General features: G+C 38.3%; 3 protein-coding genes across 7 annotated transcripts in view; all 3 read right to left on the bottom strand.

Annotated features, from left to right (window-relative positions):
- Positions 1-15: 15 nt before the first annotated feature.
- Positions 16-1,629, bottom strand: LOC113535874 (cytochrome b-c1 complex subunit 7). The gene is made up of 4 exons (XM_053228407.1): positions 1,539-1,629; positions 758-823; positions 484-650; positions 16-193 (listed from the first exon to the last, which is right to left on the bottom strand). Exons 1-4 carry the CDS (start codon positions 1,555-1,557, stop codon positions 116-118), a joined length of 330 nt encoding a protein of 109 aa, XP_053084382.1. The 5' UTR covers positions 1,558-1,629; the 3' UTR covers positions 16-115.
- Positions 1,630-2,447: 818 nt separating this feature from the next.
- Positions 2,448-8,901, bottom strand: mterf3 (mitochondrial transcription termination factor 3). Of its 3 annotated transcripts, none has more exons than XM_053228405.1 (7): positions 8,064-8,241; positions 6,245-6,397; positions 5,966-6,155; positions 4,535-4,682; positions 4,108-4,179; positions 3,838-3,999; positions 2,448-3,575 (listed from the first exon to the last, which is right to left on the bottom strand). In XM_053228405.1, the coding sequence occupies exons 3-7, from the start codon at positions 6,109-6,111 to the stop codon at positions 3,381-3,383; spliced, it is 723 nt and encodes a 240-aa protein (XP_053084380.1). In that variant the 5' UTR covers positions 6,112-6,155; positions 6,245-6,397; positions 8,064-8,241; the 3' UTR covers positions 2,448-3,380. The 3 variants fall into 3 exon arrangements, with proteins under 3 accessions (XP_053084380.1, XP_053084381.1, XP_026785569.1); XM_053228406.1 differs by lacking the exon at positions 8,064-8,241 and adding an exon at positions 6,585-7,935; XM_026929768.3 differs by lacking the exon at positions 8,064-8,241 and adding an exon at positions 8,272-8,901 and having other exon boundaries at positions 2,450-3,575.
- A 1,407-nt stretch (positions 8,902-10,308) lies between these two features.
- Positions 10,309-20,935, bottom strand: part of rad21b (RAD21 cohesin complex component b) — a 12,593-nt gene continuing 1,966 nt past the window's right edge. For 2 of the 3 annotated variants that reach the window (XM_026929764.3, XM_034298597.2), the window contains exons 2-14: positions 20,465-20,652; positions 20,122-20,251; positions 19,764-19,863; positions 19,511-19,617; positions 16,174-16,383; positions 15,932-16,057; positions 15,713-15,844; positions 14,841-15,064; positions 14,352-14,502; positions 13,194-13,339; positions 12,737-12,898; positions 12,362-12,445; positions 10,309-11,094 (exon numbers count right to left, since the gene is read on the bottom strand). In XM_026929764.3, the coding sequence (XP_026785565.3) occupies positions 10,903-11,094; positions 12,362-12,445; positions 12,737-12,898; positions 13,194-13,339; positions 14,352-14,502; positions 14,841-15,064; positions 15,713-15,844; positions 15,932-16,057; positions 16,174-16,383; positions 19,511-19,617; positions 19,764-19,863; positions 20,122-20,251; positions 20,465-20,608 (1,908 nt within the window). In that variant the 5' untranslated portion in view covers positions 20,609-20,652 and the 3' untranslated portion in view covers positions 10,309-10,902. The remainder of the gene's footprint in view (positions 11,095-12,361; positions 12,446-12,736; positions 12,899-13,193; positions 13,340-14,351; positions 14,503-14,840; positions 15,065-15,712; positions 15,845-15,931; positions 16,058-16,173; positions 16,384-19,510; positions 19,618-19,763; positions 19,864-20,121; positions 20,252-20,464; positions 20,653-20,935) is intronic. The other variant, XM_053228670.1, reaches the window with a different exon arrangement.

Consider the following 20,935-nt stretch of genomic DNA (forward strand, 5'->3'; position numbering starts at 1 on the left):
AGGCATGAAAAAATCTTGACAGAAACCAAATTTAATAAGTACACAGATGTCAGACTTGATAAACTTTATCTTAAATACAAGAGAGCAGCCACCACCGCAAACCTTCCCCTTAATTCTATTTCTTCTGCCACTCTTCCCTTTCTGTTCTTTCACGAATAACCTCCTTCAAGTAGGGCTCAAGGTATGACACATCCTACAGGACAAACACACAAGCAGCAATTTTCAGTTATGGATATTAGGATTGTTCCATCAACTAGTAAATATGTCCTGAAAAAGCACAGAAAAAGAATACAGTCACTAATGAGGAATAAACTAATCTATATGTGGGAAGTCTAAAAGGTGTAATGCATTTGGTCAACCCACAATACTTTGTTGATGGATCAGCTAAATAAATAAACTTTTTACATTTTCCAAGCTATTTTGTGTGAAAACTTAATAGAAACCATCCCCAAGATTAATCAGATGCAACAGTCTACTTCTTACCTCCTCAAATTTTGTCCACTGGTCCTTGGGAAGAATCTGATGCTTCAAGGAGAGATCAAGGGCCCTCTTTATGCGGAACATTCGATCATTGTAGACCGGCTCTGGAAGCCGGCGAATGGCCTCCTTCACGTCTAGGTTCTCGTAGATAGTGTCATCTCGCATCAGGCCTGAAAGCCATGGAATGACAAGACAAGGGTCATGACCTGAGTAGTTACAATGTGACCTGGGTGAATTGAACATTTGTGCAGTTTTTGAGCTTGCACACGTTACTCACCGAGCTTGTTGAAACCGGCTGCATTGTAGTACCACTTCTTGAACCCCAACAACAGCCTGCCAGTCGCTACAATATTGGGAGAAGGAAGCAGAAATATTGTTTAGTTAGACATCAAGATGATTTGTGCTTGATAATGGCTTCATTATGACTATAATAAATTCATAGATATCACTGTATTCTCAGTTCAAGACTATCACTCAGGGGGAGTGTAATGCAGTAGATATAAACTAATCCAATTCCTACAGCATAATTCGGAGAGATGCAACAGTCACTGACATTCTGGCTAACCTGCTTGGACAGAAGCAAGTATTTTATTACAGCTATAATGTCCGTAAACAATGATGCAGCTTAGGCAAGCCAACTGTATTCAGCTACTAATAATCTATAATATGCAGGCAGTCACTTTGGACTGGAACAGCTAATTAACTGCGGTGCAATATTAACAAGACGAGAAGAACCCGTTTCATCAAACATTTCCTCGTCATAGACCTCTGATTATTCTCATCCAAACCATCATCACACAATACAGTGCTACAGAAGCAGGTTAGTCTCAGTACTGCGCGCCGCTCACTGCTTTAGCCTGTTAGCTAGTTAAGCTAAGTGACACTGAGGCTAGAGGACACTGAAGTGTAGCATCAAAAAGAGCAAAAAGCACACAATAAACTGCAAAACAAAACCAAACAGAATGACTAGAGACTGCAAACACATTCATGGCAACATTCACGGGACGTTATTTCGACTGACATTCCTCAAAAACAATGTAGAGCTAACACTTCATTACCTGGTGCCTTCGACGCCATTTTCGGTCTCAGGGACAGCAGCAAAGGACTGTGGGTACTGTGACGTTATAACCAGCGACCGAGTTTATTGTATTTACGCAATCACAGCGCGACCAGTGAAAGAACCCATAAAACACTTTAATTCTGGAAACGAGGTAAACATACTGGATTAGAAATACAAAAATAATTTTATACGCCAGCCATTCATCATTAAAATATTCCTGTAGCAACCTTTTAAAATTAGAACTGGCACTACCATCTAATTATGCAATAAATAAATAAATGGACTACTTTTTAAAATAATGATGTTACCCTGTTAATGATCTTTTAAAACTGAATCCTGATGAACACTTTATAATAAATTTGATTATAATACTACCTCAGTTTTATATACACAACATTATACACAAAATGAAAATTTCCAGAAAGATGCCTTCTATGTAATTATATTCTTATATACAGGGTTAATTTTGATATATTAGAAAGGTTTTTCCACTTTGTCTAAGCTAATAGTTGACATGCAGTTCCTCAGCTGGCTATCTACATGAGAAGGAAATGTGTTTATTATTCTAAAGAAGCATGGCTTACCCTTGGGTCAAGACTGACTGACCCATTTTAATGATGTTTGGGAATTTGGGCTACATATTGTTATTAGTATTTGGAGCATACTTCATTTCTTGCAGCAGCAACAACAACTACAACAACAGAAAATCTTCAATATTTTCTCAATTCATGCCCAATGTTTTCTAAAATTCAACATGATCAGATTAAGTAAAAATCACAGTAGAAAAACCAACACTAAAAGGCAACTTTCAGTTTTTGGACACAGGAAAGTCTTCAGCACAAATGACAAGTTACTGTTTTTTTCCTTTAATAACTTCATGAGAGAGAGAGAGAGAGAGAGAGAGAGAGAGAGAGAGAGAGAGAGAGAGAGAGAGATAGGCTGGTCAGGAAATGACTTTATATCTGTCATAACTTAAGTGATAACAGGAACTAACTTGTCTCACAGATGTTCCACACTATTAAAGGAATGTAAACTATAAATTGATCAAATGTATGCCATGTCATTATTTAATAAAAATCACAACCCCTGACATATTGCTGTGGTACAAGAGGAATAAAACACATGACACATGTCAGTATTGGAAAAATCACCTCGGGAATGGTAACCACCCTGGCTTATTATTTTCTAATACAGCACGTCATCATGTTCTACTCCTTACTTATTATATTTTATATAAATAGATTAATTCAGTATACAGTTGCAGCATGCCATAAAAGCCCAGTTCTTATATTTTCTTTCCCTTTAAATCTGCTCACCTCGCTCACAGCAAGAGTGTAGCTGATCAAACAAAGTGACTTTATTCATATTCCTTACCATCTTGCTGGCTCTTTTGGAATTCTTACAAAAAATGTAACTTACAATTGTAAATTTATTGTAAGTTTGAAACATGTTTCTACATCATTACATGAACTGTTTTTACATAAATATATACATGAACATTAAATAAATGTGAAAGACCCCCAAAAATAAAACAAAATACATTTATTACCTCGGAGCTCACTTCGAGTTTTCAGGTGCAAATTTATGTATTCATAATTTATGTATTCAAATTTATATAGCAAATTTATATGCACATAATCACTGAAATATGTCTAGCAGTGGCAAGTCAGCAAGACAACTGAACATGTTTCGACTCTCCTGTCTCCTGTCCTGACTAAAACTCTGTTTCTTTGCAACTGAAGTCCTGTTTTTTTTGGATTTTTAATATTAGACGAAAATATTTCAGACACAGAATAATTCAGACACAGAAGCCCTCATAAACACAATGTTACTTTTACTTCTACAGAGTTTTCTGAAATCGTTCAAAATCGTCCAGAGAGGCTAATGCCACTTCAGAGCAGAAGGTTTCATCAGGCAGGGCCACCATCCGCTCCAGAGAGATGTAGTTGGGATGAGTGGGGTCATAATGAGCACGACCCAAGTACTCAAGAAAGAGGTGTCGTTCTCTTATACGAAGGAATTTTGCATTCAGGACCTGATGAAAGGCAGAAAATAAGTCAGGAGATTTAACGCCCCATTTTCTTAATTACAAGTAAAGTCTTAAAAGCACTTTTACAAATATTTTTCCAACAAGTGGCTTGGAATAATTTACATCAGTGGAATGAGGTTTGAGAACCACAAACCTATTTTGGGCCATATAATTTAGTTAGTAGTACTACTTCTCTCCATTTCTTCAACCTGTTCTCTATTACACAGTAATGTTCCTTTAATAAGGAGGTGATACAGGAGTTATATACCTGTGGGAACTTTGTAATGAGAGAGTGAGGAACACCCATAGTGTTGTGGACAAAATCAAATATTTGTGTCAATTTCCTTTTATTCGCTGTTAACACTTTTGGAACCACAGTGACGATGTGCTGGATTTCATTTCTGCGAAAGCCAAACTCCAGTTCACAAACCTGAGGAAAAAACAGAACAGAAAACATCTAAATAAACATAAGAGTACACAAAAAACTGTTCAAGTTAAACTAATGGCTCATATATTTTCTGTAAGCAATGCACGTTACCCTCAGGTTTTCCTTTACTGGCTCTAAACTGCCACACAGTAATCTAGGCAGACGAGTCACAACATCTCGTGTCTGAAAGTATAAAAGAAACATTTACACTCACCAATATAAATAATAGCTGGAGAATAGAATAATAGAGAATAGAGTAATAGAGAATAGAGTAATAGAGAATAGAGTAATAGAGCTTTATATTTTCCGTGTCAAAAGTCAAAAATTGACAAATACAATACAGATGTGTTCCAGCATTTGGGACTGCAACCATATAGGCTTACACAAAACAATGACCTACTAAATGCACATTAATTGTGTTTTATGTTTACACATTCTGAGCTAGTACTAGGTGAAATGTAGTATTTCCATCCCTGACTGCAGCTTTTATTTATAATTCCTATTTCTACGATATCTGGAAAACAAAACCTATCCTCACCTTGTGAGCACTGAGGCCCAACTGCTGCTGGAAAAATCCCAGACGGTTGTCCAACCTCTTCACACTGAAGTTCAGTAAATACGGAGCTTTGCTCACCATCACAGCAACAGACTCTGGACTGAATTTCTTCGACTTCAAATACGAAACCCTTTTACATAAGCAGTAAAGTCACTGATAGGTCATACAAAGTCAGCTCCAGTTTTCAATTCACAATTCATACAGCTGTAATGGATAGACATCAAACCAACAGTACGTATATGACATAATCATATCATAATAATACCATTTTACTAAGTTAATATTTGAGAATCATTATTTAAGAACAACAAAGTTTATGACTGGACGTAAAATAAAGTGTATCTAACACAGGGTAGCATTACTGAGTGTTTAGGCTTAGGCCTGTCACTGGTATTACATTGTTTATTAATCGTAATTTTTAAAACAGAAGGCATCGGCAAACACGAGTGCCCTTCTCAACGGGTTCTTCAGGATAATCAAATTGCTCTGCTAATGTATTTTGAACATTGTACTTGGTCAAAGGCTTTGATCTATTACAAAATATTTGATATGCAACAAAGAAATATCGAGTGAAGTCATAACTATTGCTAAAAATTACATGAACACAAAACAGTAAATTATTGATTTACATGTTTTCTGCTATAGTGTACTGTTTATTGTCTATTATACCACAGCGCTGTTGAATTCAGGAATCTAATTGGTCAGTAGGTGTTGATTAATTTTCTATAACTGCAGTTTTGACAGCAGTGTCAGCTGTTATGCAAATCATAAGTTTGTAGTAATGTGCTCTTTCTAATACGTTATTGTTTCTATAGTAACATCTCAAGTACTTGTATAGTAAAATGACAAGCTACTTTTTAAAAAAATTTTTTTTAATATTTTTTAATAAATATTAACTTCAAAAGAACTGTTTCTAACTGCTATAATGTAAGTGATAACAGGAATTAACTTTTCTGGCAGATGTTCCATAAAATTAAATGTAACAAAAAAGTAAAAAAGTAAGACGTGAGTCTCCGATAAATAGAAAATCATAAGCGTTGGCAAACTGATGTGGTATAAGAGAAATAAAACACTTTGGCACATGGTAGAAGAATAAACAACTTCCGGGTGGTAATGCACAGCTTTCCATTAGGCTGTATCACACAAATTCATCAGTGATTTTTGTTCTATAACCGCAAACCCCATCGTATTTTATCTCTTACGTTCCTATGGTTATTTCAGTAATAGAATTTACAGTTATAAAAAGCAAACTGAAATTTACTTTATACTGATAAACAGCCATGCATTATTACACCACTGCTATGCTTACAAGAGTATCAAAGAATCAACAGAACATACAAATAAATCATAAATTATAAAAATCAACTGTGGCTAGCATAATTAAGGTATGACAGGTATGTAATTAGCTCTGACCTGGCTTGCAGATTTTCCAAGCTCTCAGTGAGGAGAAAGGGGTTCTTAGTGAGCATCGGGCCCAGCTGAAAGTCCTGAACTCCCAGATCTTTCAGGAAAAGAAGCCGTGGCACCACATCCTTCTGGAAATCCAGCCTCACCAGCATAGAGCCCACATTAGGTCGTTCCTCTAGTTTTGAAAGATTAACCCCTTAAAAAAAAAAAAAAGAAAGGGTGTGGTCACATATGGGCTCACATCAATCAAACATGCATGAACAGCAAGAAAACTAAGTGACCTACCTAAGTGAACCAGATTTGTTAGGGTCTCTGATTTGTCCACATAATCTCTGAGTGTGAATGTGGTGGGTGGAAGGTTCGGGGGGACAAAAATCTGTATGGCGTCTTCATCACTAATTTCTTCAAATGGAGACGGACAGGACAAAGCATCCAAATCTGTGCGGCAAGACAAGATCAACACACATTAGGAAGTCAGCAAAACATAACAAAACATAGTTTGGTAAGTTATGTTTTGTATATCAGCACATAATAAAACACACACACACACACACACACACACACGATTGCAACAGTTTTGATTCAGAACGGTGCTGTCGGGCAGCATGTAGTTTTGCCTCCTCACAGTTCCATGGTCCTGGGTTTGATCCTGAGCTCGGATTACTGTCTGTGCAGAGTTTCACATGTCCATGTGGGTTTCCTCCGAGTTCACTGGTTTCCTCCCATTTCCCAGAAACACGCCAGTAGGTGTTTTAGCTACTGTAACTTGCCCTAATGTGAACGAGTGTGTGAGTACGTGTGTGCATGGTGCCCTCCGATGAACTGGAGTCCCATCACTGGGTTTTCCGGATTCACGTCCGGTATTCCTGGGGTAGGCTCCAGGTTCAGTGACCATGACAGGATAAAGCGGTTACTGAACATTATTCCCATGAGTCATATAGTTAATTCCATTGTAAACATCTTATTAAGACTGTAACAGAGCACAAATATACGGTGAGGTCCAAAAGTCTGAGACCACATTCAAAATCTGGGATTTGTCTTCCATTTAAAATTGGAAATAAACAGGAGTTTTATAATTTTGAAATATTTAAAACAAAGAAAGTAAATGTTCAATATCTTGAAAATTTAATATTCAAGAATCTGCACTATTTCTAGGTCTCTGTTTAATTATAAGCAAATATTGAAAAAGTGATATTGACCATGTTAACTGCTTTGTATAAAATTTCAGATTTTCCTCATATTATACCACAGCACTGTTGAATTCAGGAATCTAACTGGTCAGTAGGTGTTGATTCATTTTCATCAGCTTTGACAGTAGTGTCGCCTGTAATGCAAATCACAGGTTTATATTAATGTGCTCTTTTTTTAAATGTTAACTTGAAAAGATATATAGAAAAAGGTCAGATGTTCCTCATGCCTAAGCTCTTCTACTGAAGCATGTGTTCAGACAACATTCAGATGGATTTGATCTAAAATGGATCATAAGGTTTTGTACAAACTTGTGGAGTCCATGCCAGCTCGAATGCACACTGTCATTAAAGCAAAAAGCAGATGTACCAAATACTAAGATTCATGTAGTGAATCGTGATGAATCATCACTCATGAAATTCATGCAACTATTTCACAGATTCTACTTTTCCCACCAGTTATTGTCAGTAATATAATTTAACTGTAATGTAATGAAAACTGATATATTAAACTGGTCTCAGAGGAGGAGCATGTTGGCCCTGTGTGTGTGAATGGAGCTTGCATGTTCTTCCTGTGCAACTGCTATAATGTAAGTGATAACAGGAATTAACTTTTCTGGCAGATGTTCCATAAAATTAAATGTAACAAAAAAGTAAAAAAGTAAGACGTGAGTCTCCGATAAATAGAAAATCATAAGCGTTGGCAAACTGATGTGGTATAAGAGGAATAAAACACTTTGGCACATGGTAGAAGAATAAACAACTTCCGGGTGGTTTCCTCTGGGTTCTCCGGTTTCCTCCCCCAGGCCAAAGACATGCATTGTAGGCTGACTGGCATTTCCAAATTGTCTGTAGTGTGTGTATGTGTGAGATTGTGCCTTGCAATGGGTTGGCACAACGTCCAACGTGTCCCCCACCTTGTGCCCTGAGTCCGCTGGCATAGGCTCCAGGCTCCCCGCAACCCCGTGTAGGTGTAAGTGGTACAGAGAAAGGATGGATGGTCGGCTGGTCTCAGACTTTTAAACCCCAGTGTATATAAAACTGACATGCACAAGAAGCGTGAAATATGAGTGTGAGGAAATGAAAGTAAAGATCCAGTAAAGACACAGAGGAAGAGCTACACACCGATGGAGGTCTGTTCTGCAGGAGCTGGTGGTGGTGCACTGGACACCTGATGTAGCTCAGAGTTCTTTACTGGCACTAAGCTGTGTTGAGTAATCCTGCTGGCTGTGTGACTGAGAGCTGACTCAGTTCTCTGATCACTGAAGGCCCGAATCCAGTGTGAGCTCCACCTGTCCCTGCAGCTCTGAGGGAGGCTGTGATGAAGCAGGGCTGTGGGCAGGGAGGTCTGAACATGCTGTGCTTTTATACACAACAGCCTCGACTGCACATACCTCACACATCTGCCACAGACATACATGACTCACTCACTCAGTAAACACACTGCTGAGAGGTAGAAGAGAAAGACAGAATCTCTGGCTGGTGAGACAGGTCTGAGGCAGTACAGCACTAACGTTACCACTACAGAACTACTGCACAATAAAACGCATTTCTCTCTAAAAATCAGAAGTACACGACCCTCCACACAATTTACTCAGCGCCTTCCCCACAATAACACTAGCTTACAGCCCTCAAACCCTCACTGATACGGATGGAGTTTTAATCCTCACAACTTTCACTCCACTGATAGCTACTGAGCTAACTATACTCCTGCTGCAGGTCACGTGGTCTCGCGCTTGTCCTTTTCTTCTGCAGTGTTTCCAACATACACACACCCCAGTCACACTGCCCTCTAGCGGTCACATCACACACACACACACACACACACACACACACACACACACACACACCAGGGCTTCTCGATCCATCAAATACAGCCAGTCATATGAGAATTACACTATAACTATAAGAATGATCCGGATAAATTGATAATGACAGCTTAAAAAAAAAAAAAAAAAATCCCAGACCCCCCTGTCTGTGTGTGTGTGTGTGTGTGTGTGTGTGTGCTGCATATATATACAGCACTATGCAAAAGTCAGTACAAAAACATTTTAGAATTCCAAACATTAGTTTTCCAGCACAAAATTAAACGTTACAGAAAAATGTTTGTATGTCAGTAAAGAAAGCAGCAGATTCCACAAGAGACACTTTTCAGACAAGAAAACATAATGAAGGCTGCCGGGTTTTGCTGCAAAAATAAGAAGCAAGCGTGACAAAGTCTCCAGAAGAACTGTGGCTGCTTCTGCAAGATGCTCAGTGACACTTACAGCTAATTTCCTTATAAAACTGCACACACTGTACCTGAGACTACTGTTTTTAAAAAAGCGAAGGATCGTCACACCAAATATTGACTTTGTTTCATTTATTACTGTTTACTGCTCTTTATAGTATTTTTTTTAAATGTAGAAACATTTAGTTTCATTATTTTTGAAGGCATCTTTGCTCTACAGCATTTCGTTGCATGTACCTAAGACTTTTGCACTGTACTGCGTGTGTTTATCCTGATAAATCTGTAAATACTGGTTTTCCTGAGCTCTGTCCTGGTTTTAGCTTCTCTTTAACCACCCATGCCCAATCCAATTGTTTCCAAGTCAGGTATTACCATATATACTACGATGGCCATTTAAAGATTTCAAGTTTCTTTCCAACATTTTATTACAAAAATTAGATAACACATATGTATCAGCTCAGGGCTACAGGCAATAATATCAATAACAAAGTGTGACTGTAATACTTAGTATTTTCAACAGTTTCCATATAAACAAGCAGAATGGAAACTTACTAGCAAATACGCCTAAATAAAAGGCAAGTTTGAATAAACGATGTACTGTAACAGGACATGATTACCTATATCACATAAGGTAAATATAAAAATGAATAGTTGCCATTTCTGTAACATTTATGACCTACTAGCCTTTCATACACAAGGCTTACAACAGGTGACAACAACAACAATTGCTTGCACAACAGATGAGGGAAAACGTTTAAAATAAATGGCACAATAGCAATATATAATTTAATCTAATATATATCACAGTTAATAACTATCAGTCTCATTTCAGCTTTGTCTACATGACAAATTGGAAGCTGCCCTTTGTTTACATGTTCAGAACATTCATGCTCTCTGAGCACTGGGGCAAGGGCCACTTCTGAAGGGAGAAAAACTTCCTCTCTTTAAAAACCCATATAAAAACATGGGCATTGACATTTGTATTGTTTCCACACTAGAAACACAAATTTTTCAGTACATAGTCAATTAATGTTATTATTTTGGTGTTAGAGCACTTGTTAGCTTATACAAAGGTGACATTAGTGGTACAATAAAAACCGACATTTATATGTCAGGTGACATATTCCATAAGAAGCATGCAAAACGAGTGGACCTAATCCATTCACAACTGTAAATTAGAAATTAGCTGACAAAACATTATTCGTTAAGGAAAGTGACTGAAACCTCTTTTAAAAATGAATATCAGCTTTCATATGAGTGCTAAAATCCACAAACTACTTTTGCTCTGTAGATATGCAGTGTGACTGCAACATGATTCTATAGTAAACAAAAAAACAAAACTTCATCAGAAGATCCATAAAAACTCATCTTCTACTTGAGACACAGATGTCACATATACGTTACATAAAACACAGACAGATAAATGTAACGTATCATTTACAAAAAAAAAAAAAAAAAAAAAAAAAAAAAAAAGAACAAAACCTGCCAGTGTAATGTAATGTAGCTTGACTGTATGGTGTGATAGTTTATATGATGTGAAATCTGGGACCAGGAGTGGCGATGATGTCGCTGTAAGGCTCTGCCTGTGTCAGCTCCACTGCCTGCTGCTTTTTCAGCACTAGGAAGCTGTAGAACTTGGCTGCTGCCTGCTTCCTGTTGTTGTTCTTGCAAAGGTCTAGCAGGCTGATTGACTCTGCTCCTGTCTTGGCAAGCACCCTCTATACAGACAGAGCATGACAAGTCATTTGAGAAACTTATACGTAAATGAAGGAAAATAAACTAGTAATGAAAATGTGGCCTACCACATTAAACCATCTGACATAACTCACTAGATTTTCATTCATTAGAAAGAATAAAGTAATGTCAAATGCACTGTGTGAATATGATGAATTGTCTTAAGTGATTCCCTTTCATTCTCTGTCATTTCAACCATGTCTAAAATTTGGAACAAATTAGTTTGAAATTGAAACTGTTTTAAAACGGAAATGAAATCCATATCAACCACAGAAACCTATTAATCTAATAGTTACAACGTGTAACAAAAAGCACAAAAGATCATTTCCTGTTAACTAATTAATACGACCTAACAGTGCCCTCATCTGGATAGTTCTGGTATCACAGCTTTCTCATGGTTCCATGGCACGAAAATAAAATAAAAATGAAATACTTTTACAGGAAAAATAAGTGTTAGTTTCTATCCTGAACCATAATGGCACTTAAAATCTTTAGTTTTTCAGTTAGATATTTCTACTGTTGCTGTCAATTATACAGTGTAACTGAGTCCTTAGGACATACCTTGAAAGTGCTGGTAAATGTTGAAGGACTATAACAGTTTCAGGAGTAGCCTGACTCACTGACTACCTGACATACAGTTACGTTAGCTAGCTATCTCACTTTGGATCAACTTCCTTTTCACTTGAGCCTGAGAGGGCAAGGAGTTCGTCCCTGGTGCTGGTTTTGTGTGGAATACAGATAAAATCACAGTCTTCTGTAGAATGCGCTTGGCTGCATAGCTATACATCATTTTTCTCAGGGAAATTACAATACTAAACAATACTCACTGTTTTGCTAACTTCCATATCTTTTTTTCTGGGAAAGACTGAAAAATGACATCTTTAGCTTTAACCTCCTTGGTGCACTCCACAAGCATTCTTCTGTTATGTTCAATAGAGAAAAATGTTGTTTTCTTCCGCAATCAGTACGACTGAGGTAAGCTCTGTACTGATAATTCTAAGGTGCTAGAATTAGGTGGAGATTTGTAATGACTCTATGATGTAGTTGCATAATACTTGCTATGTATATGCAGTAGCAGTACACTAATTCACAAATGTGGATTCTGTGCTACAGAATACAACCTAACATGACCTACAACATATTAGATGCTAATTTATCTGAGAAGCTCCCATTAATGTTCAAATATCACCTTTAGAATTTGGGTCATTTGACAGACAGAGAATGACTCAGATTAGACAAACCCAACCATACCTGTAGGCCATGTAGCATCTGCTGTGTCCTCTTGTTCCATCTCCTCTCCTCCTGATCCAGGTCTCCACCTTGACCCTCTTCCTCCTGATAAGAACAGACATCAAGTCTTTCAGTCAAAAATCATTTATGCACACTGCTCAGCACAAAATTACTGGAACACACAACTAACATACAAAGAAAAAAAACTTACAAAAGCACAGAGTTAATCTTTGCTCAAGTTAGCAATGTTGCAAAATAAAAAAATACCAAATAGATAGGTATAGGTATACATAGGTATAATCTATAGTTTTGAATGTACTGACATTCATTTTTTTCTACTGAAACTGGCAAAGTTTTAATGAAACAAGTTTCTCAGCATCATGTAATAACACTCACCTCTTCTTCTTCATCATCATCCTTTTTCTCCTTGTTCTTCTCCCCAAGTAGGTCTAGCTCTGGGATGAGCTGGGAAATGTTAGCTGGCTCTTCTGGAGGGAGCTCTACTTGCTGCACGTTGAGCCGTGTGGACACGATAGAAGAGCGGTCATCCTCCAGCATCTATAAACAGACAGACAGACACACACACCCCCACACATACACACACACAAAAAAAAAACAATCAGGGATCAGCCTAACACTCCCAATGCTGGCCACTGTAACATATACGTAACAGTAAGTGAAAATTATATAAATTTACACTTCCCATCTGGAAATTAAATTGTCTTAACTGTATCATAGCTGCCAACAATTAGTTCACCGAACATCTGAGAAGAAACAATTTAAAGTGTGATATTTTCTGAGTGATAATTAAATAAGGGCTGTCACAGTGGATTCTGAAGGCAGAGACACTCACAGGCAGAGCAGGCTCTGTGTCCTGGACCTTGCGCTTCTGGCCGCGGTGGCTGGAGGGAGGAGGCATGACTGACTCGTCCAGAGTGGTGCGACTGCCCTCCACGGCAGAGGCCTGCAACACACTGGGCTCCTCCAGGATGGTCTGGTCTGAAGTCACACATGTACAAACAGCACAAAGTCAAACACAATATAGAGACTTAAGGGTCAAATGTACTTGCTTTTAACTACAAGGAAGCAAGATGGCTGCACGTATCCTGAAGTTGTTTGGAGCGTTGCTTGTGCATGTCCTCAGAAATGAACGCATGTGTCTGTGTGGTGCAATACCAACGTAAATAGTGCGGGCAGTTTTGCAACATGTGACACTGTGTCTGCAACTGGCTAGATTTGACACGCAGCTCATGACAACCATCACAAAGATGCTCTGAACATTACAGTTTGACTGGGAAACCTGGTGGTATATGAGCCGCTGTTTAATTTAAAAAAGTACAAAAATAATTTTAGCTGATGCTGTCTTTTTATTTTCATACGCAAGCAGTGGAATGCATTGCTAAATAATTCACTCTGGTGCATCACTATTTGTGTGGATAGTGGACTATATAGGTGGAACATGCAGCGAGATGTAATTCAAAATCGCTTGTGCCGTCTCTAGCATATCCCCGAAATGGATTCACTGATGGGAAGATGTAGGTTACTGCAGGTAACATCATTAAGTCAGCAATGCTGAGCAACAGTCAGTATCCACAAAATAACAGATAAACATCTATATTGTTATTATTATAAACATAATATTTTAAACTATATAATCTATACAGTTTATTCCTATTTGCTCCCAATTTAGTCAAGTGCTAATTCTCACCCACTGGCTAGCTCTCCCCTAATTACATGACAGCTACCAACAGGAGAAGGAGATATCTAGCACAAATGGAGTCATACATTTTAAATTACATTGATAAAAAAGGTATTATCAGCACTAATGTGAAAACTATTATGATATGACATTTTGGACATATCACCTTCTCCTATGAAATGTATACATTTTCAGCTCAGTGCTACAAAATATAATGAACGGGTGTTCCAGCCTTAAAGCTGCAATACATATATTTAATATTCTTAATTTGAGTACACTTCTGAGTCAGAAATTCACTTGCTAGTGTCTTACCAATTATGTTTCTCTGAGACAGAGCCTCCTCTCTAGGTACCTCTGGGTTCTCCAGATCTTTGAGAAATTCATCTAGGCTGTCAGCCTCTCCACCCTTCCTCCTCTTCCTCAGCTCCTCTGGCACGAGAGGAGTCAGGCACCGTGTGAACATCTACAGAAATAACAATAACACAGGTGTTTCAGATTCATATCTGTTTCACATGAAATAGTGCTACAGAAAAGGAAATTTACTAAAAATCCATCTCAAAACCTTAGGGAGAGTCTGTGCTATTAAGATTCACGGCCACTGCAACAATGACAGTTGTGGGGTTCAGTCCAACTTCAGAATAAATATTACCAGTGCTAAGACATTACATAATTGCATATGGGACAAAGTAATGTAATTAAACCCTATGAGAGAAACTGTGCCCACTGTCATTTTTATTATGCTGATTGTTGAATTAGTCCTAGCTTTAGCAGCCCTAGAGCTTTCTCCAGGATCATCCTGACCTTAAGGAGCCTGCTATTCCACAGTGGCTGAGCAGGCAGGGAGAACAGCTTCTCCACCCCTCCTGTCTCCTTCCACATCATCAGCTTCTTAGTCGGGGGAGCCAGGTCCAGAGTGGTGACGATGTCTGAGTAGTCGCTCAGCTGAGCCCGGATGGTCTTACTGTCCAGTTCCTTTACACTGTCCACAATCAACTTCCTCTTCCTCTTAGCTTTGGTCTCCTTCACTGAGATATATAATATTGGGGAAGAAATTGTCAGATGAAACTTGTCAGCAACATACAAATGTGAGAACTTTTCTTTGAGTGAATTATTTAAAAAGTGAAAAATTCAAAATTACTAAGAAGTAATCACTACTTATAGACAGGGCTGATGAGCTGTTGATTTTTTAAAATTATAATAATCACATATAAAAACATGTTTTCACTGGTTAATAAAATAGCTGTGTGTGCAGGTGTGTGCTTTTAATCTGTCTCTTCGCTCTGCACGAAGGATACATGTGAGACCCCTGCTGAATCTGCAGATCTGGGGCTGGTGATGAGAATGAAGAATACGTAGAAGAATATGCAAATACTGATTTTAAGGTCTTTGAGACCTGCTTTAAACAGGACATGAAATACACACCGTTTTTGTTTCACTTCACGACAAGTAGCTATTTAGTAAGTTTGCTACTGTTTGAATGGTGAAAAACGGGTTATACTTAAGTATGAATAAACTGGTTATGCTTAAGTGTTGCTTAAGTACTGTCTATACATGAAGTCTTGGTATGAGATAACAGTTTAATTGGCTAGCCTCTGGGCTTAGTCATTCTTTCTTAAAATCCAATGAAATGATAATCTATAGTTTATAAAACACTATGGTCTTGCCAAACTGACCTGTGATGTCGATAGGCTCAAGAGCGAAGGCCTCCTCCTCATTGTGCACCAGTGTGGTCTGCTCCGTCTGGTCTGTCATGGTGGGAAGCTGCTCCACAGGCCCAGAGTCTGGACTGTCTGGACCTCCTGCTGCTGTTCACAGTTCACCCACATTCAATTATTCTTACAACAGAACACCTTAAGAACACTACTTAAGGAAATATATTTCATATCTCTTACGGGACAGGTTGTCAAAATCATCATCGTCATCTCCACCATGATCCTGTGGCATCATGACACTTTCAGTAATAGCAGGTGGGTCATCAAAAATGCCACCCCCGTCCTCATTACTGAGGAGCTTGTCCACTGAAAGAAGAAAAAGAAGAAGAAGAAGAAGAAAAAGCTCAGTTTTTCTACGCTTAATCACAGACCAATACTATATAAGCCCGTGCATAATAACAGCTCACACATGGTCCACTTACCTAGCATGCCTCCCTCGCTGCTCTCCATTGGGTTGTCTCCAAAGTCGTCTTTGTATTGGTCGTACTCCAGGTGGTTGGATTTATCTGTCATCTGACCACTGGTAGACTCTGGTTCCAGCAGCAGGTTGGAGGCAGAAGCTCCGTGGATGATGTCCACCTCAAACGCACTCTCCTCCCGCATCATCTCTCGATCGTCCATCCCAAAATCAGCTGAGGATTTAAAACTGCAGTCTCAGGGTTCAACACTTGAAAGTTATACTACCAGCTTATTTGCATCTTTATAGCTGTATAAGCTAAAAAATAGAGGCTGAAACTGTAGATGTGTGAGATGTAGATGTGTGAGACTGAAAATGTAGATGTGTGAGATGTGTCTACCAATGACAGGTGTATTACAGAGCTTGTCCACTGTGTCACGGTATAGTTCAGTAACAAATCAGTGGTGTTGTTTTCATTGCTATGTGCTCTGTACCATAGAAATAGAGCAGAAACAGGGCCATTAAAAAGTGCAAATGCAATCGTTTCAGAATATTTACTTGAATCAGAAAAAACACACTACATTCAGAATTGATTTTCAACTAGAGAGCACTTCTTCAGTGGTAGTGTATTAATTACCAAAACTTTTCAATTCCTCTTTTCTGGCAGAAAGTCAATATCATACTTTTATCAGACCATTACCATCCTTTCTTTTTTTTCTCTTTCTCTTCAAATTAATATTAAGAAAACCTTGTCACATAACTGAAAAACTGTAAAATGCAAACTCCTCTGTTTGACTTTACCTGCAGTGGAAAATGTTAAGGAACAGCTTTCAATTCAATTCATTTTACTGATATATCGATTTTAACAATACACATTGTCACAAAGCAGTTTTACAGAAATCCAGATATGATTTACCTCAAAGCATTAACACTGACTGAAGTCTTCTTTTTAATTAACTTCTCCTTATAGAACACTTCACCAGAACAACATTTATATGTTTTTTGTTGTTAAATATCACTTAAAAAAAAAAATCTGTTTACTGTTAGGCTTAAATTTTGTAAGCAGTGAACACACATGTATGTTGCTACTATAGAAATGATAATGTATTGAAATGAGCAGATTAATGTACGCTCACTGAGCACTTTATTAGGAACACTATACTAATACTGGGTAGGGTCTCCTTTTTTCTCAAAACAGCCTCAGTTCTTCGTGGCATGGATTCCACAAAATGTTGGAAACAATCCTTTGAGATTCTGGTCCATGTTGACATGATTGCAGGAACATGAACACTGAACTCATTGTCATGTTCATGAAACCAGTTTGAGATGACTTTTGTGTTGTGACATGGTGCATTATCATGCTGCAAGTAGCCATTAGAAGATGGGTAAATTGTGGCCATCAAATAGGCTGTGGCATTCATGTAATTATTGATTGGTATTAACAAAACCAAAGTGTGCCAACAAAACATTCCCCACACCATTACACCACCTCCACCAGCCTGGACTGTTGACACAAGGCAGGTTGGGTCCATAGATTCAGGCTGTTGGTGCAAAATTCTGACCCCACGATCTGTGTGCCTCAGCAGAAACTGAGATTCATCAGACCAGGCTACATTTTCCGGTCTTCAACTGTCCAGTTTTGGTGAGCTTCTGTCCACTTCAGCCTCAGCTTTCTGTTCTTGGCTGACAGTAGTGGAACTCGACATGGACTTCTGCTGTTGTAGCCGATCCGCCTCAATCATGTCATGGTCAAAATCACTGAGATCACATTTTTCGCCATTCTGATGGTTGATGTAAACGTTACCCGAAGCTACTGGCCCGTACCTGCATGATTTTATGCCTTGCACTGCTGCCACACGATTGGCTGATTAGATAACCCCAGAATGAGTAGGTGTACAGATGTTCCTAATACAGTGCTGAGTGAGTGTATACCTGTAATTTGCCTTGCAGCTGACACTACATCATAGTAGGCATCATTAGTGTCTTCTAACAAAGTTTGTCCTCAACTATCTCTCTATTTTTTGGAGATTGTAAGATTGGAGTTAGCCATTCTTGTCTTCATTTGGGTGCTCCGAAGGGCGATATACTTGCTTTGTCTTGTGATTAATTGGATCCCTATTCAGAACTGCCAACATTGCTAACAAGAAAACCCTACCAAGCAGAAAAAAAAAAAAAAAAAAAGAATTTTACCACAAAAACTATAGTGTGTGCCTGTGGAGTGAAGCTGGTGCACAAATGATAAATCATGAATTGCCTGAACTGATATTTAACTACGATTTTCAGAAATGTTTGGATTTATAAGCAAGCAAGTGTATACACTTACTTTATACTGCGGGTGGAAAATTAAAGCATGTCCAGTCTACAGTCTGGATCACGTTAGATGTTGCACATAATAAATTGTCTACTGTAGTGAAAGATATTTACTGTTGATTAACTAGGGTCTATTCAACCTATTAAAAATTATGTATATGATAGAATACATAATGAAAAAAAAAATGGTGACAGCACACACACACCACCCTGCGTTTATTTATCCCACTTTATGTCTCCTAATCATATCCAGACAGACGTCAATTTGCACACATCAACAACATGTAAGTTCTGACTGATTTTAGACCACTGGCACACTGGATCTTCGCCATGCTATGTTCCTTGCTGGAGATCCAAAATCAGGTGACTACAGGCAGTCATGATGACATGTGATTCTGGAATGCTGGGGTAAAGTTAGCTAGCTTTTTCAGATGTGTGCAAAGCAAAGAAAGAAACCAGTGAAGCAAAAGTCCAGTGTTACCACTATTTAAGAAACAGCTCCTCCATTTTGCCCTTTTTTCATACAGACCAAAGAGACCATTGTACCTGCTCATATGCTAGGCAATTTTTATTCAAGTTTGGTTTGATGCCTGCACTAGCTGAAAAAGCAGAAAAGTATATAGTTTTCAGGTGTCTCCTGTATTGCCAGAGCAAGGAGTCAAAATTCATATATGCTACAGTTAAACCGTCTGTTGGCATCTATTAGGTAGACACGCAACAGCGTCATGCATACTTTAAGGTAAAATAAGCTACATGTCATTTGTAAATAATTACAAGCCTGTTAATTTTGTTTCAGAAAAAAATCAATTTGTGAATTTTGTATGGCACTTTCATGGAACTTTACTAATCCATTATGTGGGTATAAAATGAGTAGGAATGAGAATTCTACTCATGCTCATTGCTAGTCAGGACCTTGCAAACTCCTCGTAGTTTCAAGGGTTCCGCTATGTAATAGGAAACAGACACCGGTACTTGACCAGCACACGGATAGTTCTGGATTCAGACTTGCTTTTAGAAAGCAAGGCAGATAAGAAAACTAGACTGTGCCTTACCAAAGTCATTTTCTTGCAGTAAATTCAGGTTGCCCACCTCCTCTCGCATGGTGATTTCCTCCACACGAGACTGATTCAGGGTAAACTGCTGGGCAACATCTATGTCACTGTTACACACAAAAGAGATCAATTGCTTTCACTATAGAATAATATACTTATGAAATAAGTAAGTTGAATATGTAAGACACTTACAGAAATACATTAATAAAAAAAATACAACTGAGATGTAGTAGTGAACTGAAAAAGCGCTCACTCCAGGTCTGGAAGCGGCTGGTCAAAGTCATGGAACTCCTCAGGTAAGGTGATGGCATTATAGGCAGCTTCACGGTTCTCCTCAGGCAGATCCACCACACCTACGTCAGACAAAGTGTCACATGTAAACTACTTGTACACAAAATACTGACTCATTTCAAATACCAGGAAAATGTGATATAAATGTAATGTATGGCAAAAAATGTAATAAGGGCCTACACCATTTGTTTCTGATTAAACTATAGTTTGACTAGTCTATGTTACAGGGGCTATTTACATTTTTTAAGAAGAGACAGACAACATTTATATCATATTGCTAATTTAGTCAGATCTTTGGGTTATTTCCTAGAATAATTTACCTGGACGAAAGGCCATTTTGATCTTAATAAATGCTTCATTGCAGTCAGCAAGCAGGTACTTGGCTTTTCTGTGGTAGATCCGCACAACACCCAGAAGTAAGTGACCAGATGTGCGCAGAGCCATTTTCACCTAACCCAACAAAGAATCATATTTTATTACCCAAACATATAATATCACCCAACGTTACTATTTTCGAACCATGTATTGTATAGAATATTGCTAGTTAATTATTTGATTCATTGATACTCACATTGAACTGATCTGCTTGATATACTGTATTATTACATAATATTTCATAATTATGTAAAAAATTATATAGTTATTAAATAATTTCAACATTACCTTTGGCGAGATGATGCTCTCCACACTGCTCTCCAGGTTGCACTCAAACACATGTGCCTTGGTCAGCTTCTTGTCCCAGTGGGCCGCCAGCCAGATTTTGGCCAGCGGCCCACGTTTGCTGAGGACAAAGTGGGCGTAGAACATCGTCCCAGCACCTTCTCACGAGTGAGGCGGCGGGGGACGCCAAACTTGCAAGTCAAAAACAGTGTGATGTTGGACAGTTTAGAGACGGTTATGATTTGATTTCATTACCTCAAGAGGATGACAAACATTCATCACAGTACGTATTGAACCAGCTCTTGCGTTAGTAGCAAGTAAAAGGCTCTGTCTTTCAAGCTTTCATGTGATAAAATGCTCTTTGTTCTTACATGTGGTAACCTAATGCAATGAATCAATAACAGACTCAAAGCAAAACAGGATAAATCGTACCCTGACATCAAAAGTTAAGCTCCTCTCCAATGTGACTAGCTT

This window comes from Pangasianodon hypophthalmus, chromosome 23, assembly GCF_027358585.1.
Source record: "Pangasianodon hypophthalmus isolate fPanHyp1 chromosome 23, fPanHyp1.pri, whole genome shotgun sequence".
Lineage (NCBI taxonomy): Eukaryota > Metazoa > Chordata > Actinopteri > Siluriformes > Pangasiidae > Pangasianodon > Pangasianodon hypophthalmus.

Bases quoted from the DNA above. Each gene is read 5' to 3' on its own strand.
- LOC113535874 (XM_053228407.1), bottom strand. The intron at 651-757 runs GTGAGTAACGTG...CATGGCTTTCAG, and splicing joins AGCCGGTTTCAACAAGCTCG to GCCTGATGCGAGATGACACT. The intron at 194-483 runs GTAAGAAGTAGA...TTTGTCCTGTAG, and splicing joins AGTGGACAAAATTTGAGGAG to GATGTGTCATACCTTGAGCC.
- mterf3 (XM_026929768.3), bottom strand. From the start codon at position 8,566: ATGTATGTCTGTGGCAGATGTGTGAGGTATGTGCAGTCGAGGCTGTTG. The intron at 4,180-4,534 runs GTGAGGATAGGT...TTATACTTTCAG, and splicing joins TGGGCCTCAGTGCTCACAAG to ACACGAGATGTTGTGACTCG. The intron at 4,000-4,107 runs GTAACGTGCATT...TTTTTTCCTCAG, and splicing joins CAGTAAAGGAAAACCTGAGG to GTTTGTGAACTGGAGTTTGG.